At 31.1% G+C, this 6,000-nt stretch overlaps 1 protein-coding gene across 1 annotated transcript; it reads left to right on the forward strand.

Moving 5' to 3' along the window:
• Positions 1-2,064: 2,064 nt before the first annotated feature.
• Positions 2,065-3,153, forward strand: LOC120188464 (putative receptor like protein 25). The gene is made up of 2 exons (XM_039191896.1): positions 2,065-2,173; positions 2,246-3,153. The coding sequence occupies exons 1-2, from the start codon at positions 2,065-2,067 to the stop codon at positions 3,151-3,153; spliced, it is 1,017 nt and encodes a 338-aa protein (XP_039047827.1).
• Positions 3,154-6,000: the final 2,847 nt, after the last annotated feature.

The raw sequence follows: 6,000 nt of genomic DNA on the forward strand, positions 1-6,000 counted from the left end.
GACTTTTGTCTTCAATATATCTTCTCTAAAGACTATTGTTTTATCCAATATTCGTTTATCAAATAGTTTGCCTGATGATCTATGTCATCATCTTCCCAAACTTGAAGGGCTTTATTTGGGCTTAAATGAATTATCCGGTCATATTCCACCAAGTATAGGCAAATGCAGCACGAAACTGACTATCGCAACGAGAGAATCGCAATACGAAATGAAAATCGCAATGTGAAATGAAAATCGCAATGCAAAATGAAAATCGCAATGCAAAATGAAAATCGCAATGCGAAATGAAAATCGCCATTTTCGCGTTGCGATAGCCATTTTCGCGTTGCGATAGTCAAATGAATGTCTAACACCATGAACATTCTCTCATGACCCTCCAAAACACAAATCTATCCAAACATGATCAACATTAGATGATTTCATGGTTGTAAATTAATTTACTAAACAAACGAGCTGCGAAACTAAGACCTGTTGCCGGATGGGGAAGGATGTAGGAATGGATGTCGCCAGAGAGAGTGAAAGATGGAGATGGAATGAGTTACGATTTAGGGATTTAGGTTATGAGTTGTTGCTGCTGCGTAGATATATACCCAAAAAATTTGTGTTGCGAAACTAAAACCTGTTGCGAACTTTGAAAATCGCATTGCGATTCTGTATTATCTCGTTGCGAAAGTCAGTATCGCGTTGCGATAGTCAGTATCGCATTGCGATTTTACCAATTCGCGTTGCGATTTACTTATTCGCATTGCAAATTGGGAAAATCGCAACAACACTGTAGACCATCGCAACGCGATTTCCAACTATCGCAACGCGAATTTGCGATAATGGAGATCGCGTTGCGAATTAGCGATCGCATTGCGATTTTGTTGGTCATTTTGGCAAATCCGGAAAAAGTTGGTTAAAATCGTATATTATAAGGCATTTTTGGTCACTAAGGCGATTTTCTCATTAAAGATCTTTCGACTTCAATTCCGACTTTTGTCTTCAATATATCTTCTCTAAAGACTATTGTTTTATCCAATATTCGTTTATCAAATAGTTTGCCTGATGATCTATGTCATCATCTTCCCAAACTTGAAGGGCTTTATTTGGGCTTAAATGAATTATCCGGTCATATTCCACCAAGTATAGGCAAATGCAGCAACCTTCAAATTTTAGTATTATCTCTTAATAAATTCTGTGGGTTCATACCAAGAAGCATTGGAAATTTAACACGACTCCAAGAATTATATCTGGGAGGTAATCACTTACAAGGTAAGTATTTTTCATGGGTTTTCGTTAGTTTACAAGTGTTAGGATTTTAAAATTTTGAAATCATTTTTTCTGCAAGCCAAAATATTTGATTTGTTATTGTAGCATAGTTATATACAATGAAAGTCTAACGTCTCCAAATTACTCTGTAATAAAAAGAAAATCTCTTTCATTTAGGCTTACAAAATAGATAAGTTAATACATTGATTTTCAGGTCAGATTCCGATTGGTATATTCAACAATTCTTCTCTGAAGACTATTGTTTTATCCAATAATAATCTATCAGATAGTTTGCCTGATGATCTATGTCGCCGTCTTCCCAAGCTTGAACTGGTTTACCTACGAAGGAATGAATTATATGATAATATTCCATCAAGCATAGGTGAATGCTACAACCTTCGGTTTTTAAAACTATCAGCAAATCAATTTTCTGGACTCATTCCCAAAAGTATTTTTAATTCATCCATGTTCAAAGGAAGATATCTATCTGACAACAATTTAAAAGGTATGTTGTTTTCCCTTTGATTTTCTCCCTAGTATTTTTTAGTACATTGTACACAAAGATTAGTGTTTATTGCTTATATATGTTTGAATATTATAGAGCAAGCTCTCGGGGAGCATCCTTCGACTCTTGACCTTCAATCGAATCTACTTCATTTCTTCGTCTCAGAAAATGATTTGGTCGGAGAAATCCCCTCTACGATTTGCAATTTGAGTTCTCTTGCTGTAATTGACTTGTCCAAGAATAAGTTGGGTGGAGTTATTCCAAGCTGTCTTGGGAATTCCAGTTATCTCTCGGTTGTGGATCTGAGAATGAATAACTTCATTGGCAAAATCCCACCAATATACATTGAAGGTGGCATATTGAGAAGTCTTAACCTCAATGGCAACCAACTCGAAGGATCAATACCAACATCTTTGAGTAACTGAAAAAGGCTGGAAGTTTTAGATTTGGGAAACAACAACTTGGTTGACACGTTTCCATATTGGTTAGGCAAGCTCCAGAATCTGCAAGTTCTTGTTCTTCGATCAAATAGATTCTGTGGTGGCATTGGCATAGAAGATTTTAATGGCACGTTTTCCTTCAGCAGTTTGCGAATGATTGATCTTTCTCGAAATGAGTTCACTGGTCGCCTTTCCCCTGCACTATTTGATCATTTCAAAGCAATGAGAGATATTCAGGAAAACAAAACCAGTCCAAGTTATATGGGAGAAATTTATTATTCTCAGTATTATGTACTAAGTTATTATAATGATCCTATAATTGTAACAATGAAAGGATTGGAGATGAAGCTTGAGAGAATTTTAACTATTCTCACAGTCATTGATTTTTCATCCAACCATTTCCAGGGACCGATTCCTGAAGCAGTCGGAGAACTTAACTCGCTGATAGTGCTCAACTTCTCCCACAACAGCTTAACAGGTAACATCCCACCATCACTCGGAAAATTGGCAGCGCTGGAGTCGTTAGATCTCTCAGCAAACAAGCTCCAAGGAAGAATTCCGCAGCAGTTAACCCAGTTGTCGTTTCTTGGAGCATTGAATCTTTGTCAGAACAAGCTAGAGGGGCCTATACCACAAGCAAGTCATTTCGATACTTTCTCCAATGATTCCTTCAGTGGTAACTCCGGGCTATGTGGATTTCCATTGTCAAAGAAATGCGACAACGATGTGGGATCGGAATCACCTGCGTCAACAGTTGCTGATGATCATGAATCTGAAACAGCACTTTTTTGGAAAATTACAGCAATGGGTTATGGATGTGGACTGGTGTGTGGATTCAGCATGGGATACATCGTTTTCACAACTGGGAGACCTCGTTGGCTAGCGAAGATGATCAAGCGAAACCCACAAAAGAGAAACAGAACAAGACTCCATCGAAATGGAGGGAGAAGGAATTAGCAATGCAGCTATAGGGGTTCCTTCCAGGAACTTTTTCACAAAAGTTTCCATGTATTCTAGTTTTAAACATCGTTTTTATCCATGATATCCAATAAGTTTTAGACAATTTAAGGTCTTAGTTTCTTTAAAACTCCATAAATCAAAACGTGAATATAATTATTTATTAATTCATATTTGATACACTAACCACATAAACTTCTATAAACCTTAAGTGAAACTAAAATTAATTTTACTTTTAAAATTTTTCCTATGCTACAACACCATTTAAAAACAGCAGGTATGATGTATGATTCAGTCTCAACCATTACATTATGAAGAGATCAAAGATGTGCCTGCCTTTTACAAAATTATTATTATTATGGGCAAACTACACGGGAGACCACTAAACTATGGTCAAAAATCAATGTAACCACCGAACTTTCAATTGAATCAATCAGACCACCCAACTATTTAATTGAACCAATCAGACCACCGACCATTAATTTCTAAGGTGGTGACGTATCCCTCAAGAAAATTGGCATAATTATATATTTGGTCCTTAATATTTACATATTCTATCAATTTAGTCACTATTTTAATTCAATTAGATAAATTTAACTATCCAATTAGAATGTGACAAGTGTCAATACATGATTGAAAAATTTTATTTATAAATTTTAAATTATTTAATTAAATAATTTTTCTATCAAAACAGGTGGTGACACGTGTCACCACCCAATTAAAATGAAAATAAAAGGGACTAACATGTTTACGAGGGGAATTGAACTTGTGTCCCTACCAGGTTTTCAAACCATTGGGCCAAAGGTCCCAATGATTTAAATTTACAACAATTTATATTTGACTTGTACAAGTTTGTTAATGACAAAAAATTAAACAAATTATTTGTTTAAACAAATTATTATTTAAATTAATTGTAAATTATTTTTTAATTAAAATTATTCAATTTTTATATAAATTAGAAAATTTAAAAAAATCGCTAATTCTAAATTTGACCGAATTAAGTTAATAATTTTCAAATAAATTTCAGTTCGATTAATGGTTAAAGAAAAAAATCCATTTAATTCGATTCGGTTAATAATTTTTAAAATAATTCGGTTGGTTAATAATTTTCAAATAAATTTTGGTTCGATTAACCGAATTTTTGCTTCGATTAATTCGGTTAATAATTTTAAAAAAATCATTTAATTCGGTTCGGTTAATAATTTTCAAATAAATTTTGGTTCGATTAACCAAACTGAAATTTTGCTTCGATTAATTCAGTTAATAAAAAAAATTGGTTAATTCGATTCGATTAATAATTTTTAAATTAATTTGGTTCGGTTAATAATTTTCGAATAACTTTTAGTTCGATTAACCGAAATGAATTAACCAAATTTTTGCTTCAATTAATTCGGTTAATTTGGTTTGGTTAATAATTTTCAAATTAATTCGGTTTGGTTAATAATTTTCAAATAAATTTTGGTTCGATTAACCGAACCGAATTAACAAAAAAATTTCTTCGATTAATTCGGTTAATTTGGTTCGGTTAATAATTTTCAAATAAATTTTGGTTCGATTAACCGAACCGTATTAACCAAAAAAATTTATTTAACTGTTAATCGAACCAAAATAAATTTGAAAATTACTAACCGAATCAAATTAACCGAATTTTTGCTTCAATTAATTCGGTTAATTTGGTTTGGTTAATAATTTTCAAATTAATCGGTTTGGTTAATAATTTTCAAATAAATTTTCGATTAACCGAACCGAATTAACAAAAAAATTTCTTCGATTAATTCGGTTAATTTGGTTCGGTTAATAATTTCAAATAAATTTTGGTTCGATTAACCGAACCGTATTAACCAAAAAAATTTATTTAACTGTTAATCGAACCAAAATAAATTTGAAAATTACTAACCGAATCAAATTAACCGAATTTTTTTCTTTAACCATTAATCAAACCGAAATTTATTTGAAAATTATTAACCGAACCGAAAAAAATTCGGTTAATTCGGTCAATTTTTTAATTAATGATTGTTTTTAAAATTTTCTAATTTATATAAAAATTTAATATTTTTAATTAAAAATAGTTTAAAATTAATTTAAATAATAATTTGTTTAAACAAATAATTTTTTTAATTTTTTTATCATTAACAAACTTTTACAAGTCAAATACAAATAGTTGTAAGTTTAAACTTTTGGGAACCTTTGACCCAATGGTGACACGTATCACCATCTGATTAAATAGAAAATTTATTTAATTAAATAATTTAAAATTTATAAATAAAACCTTCCAATCATGTATTGACACGTGTCACGTTCTAATTGGATAGTTACATTTATTTAATTGAATTAAAATAGTGACTAAGTTTATAAAATATGTAAATATTAAGGAACAAATATATAATTATGCCAATTTTCTTAACAAACATGTCATCACCTCTGTTAAAAATTAATGACAGGTGGTCTGATTGATTCAATTAAATAGTTGGGTGGTCTGATTGATTCAATTGAAAGTTCGGTGGTCACATTAACTTTTTACCATAGTTTAGTGGTCTCCCGAGTAGTTTACCCTATTATTATATATATAAAGTTCACACTTGTTAAAAATCAAGACTCAACATCACACTAGAATTATTAAATTTTCAAGACTTAATTAAAGTTTATTTAAAATGAAAAAAATACTTATATTAAACCCAAAACCTTACTAAAAAATCTTATAATACATTTTGGTTAATTCTAAAACGATTGAATTGGTTAAATTTATTCAATTCGATTAATAATTTAAAAGTTTTATTTAGTTGACAATTGAATATAAATAAATCGTTTAGTTTTGATTAATTTGATTTGACTAAATATTGATACGAT

This window comes from Hibiscus syriacus, unplaced genomic scaffold (genome assembly GCF_006381635.1).
Source record: "Hibiscus syriacus cultivar Baekdansim isolate YM2019G1 unplaced genomic scaffold, ASM638163v2 tig00116944_pilon, whole genome shotgun sequence".
NCBI lineage: Eukaryota > Viridiplantae > Streptophyta > Magnoliopsida > Malvales > Malvaceae > Hibiscus > Hibiscus syriacus.

Bases quoted from the DNA above. Each gene is read 5' to 3' on its own strand.
- LOC120188464 (XM_039191896.1), top strand. From the start codon at position 2,065: ATGAATAACTTCATTGGCAAAATCCCACCAATATACATTGAAGGTGGC. The intron at 2,174-2,245 runs GTAACTGAAAAA...CATATTGGTTAG, and splicing joins ATCAATACCAACATCTTTGA to GCAAGCTCCAGAATCTGCAA.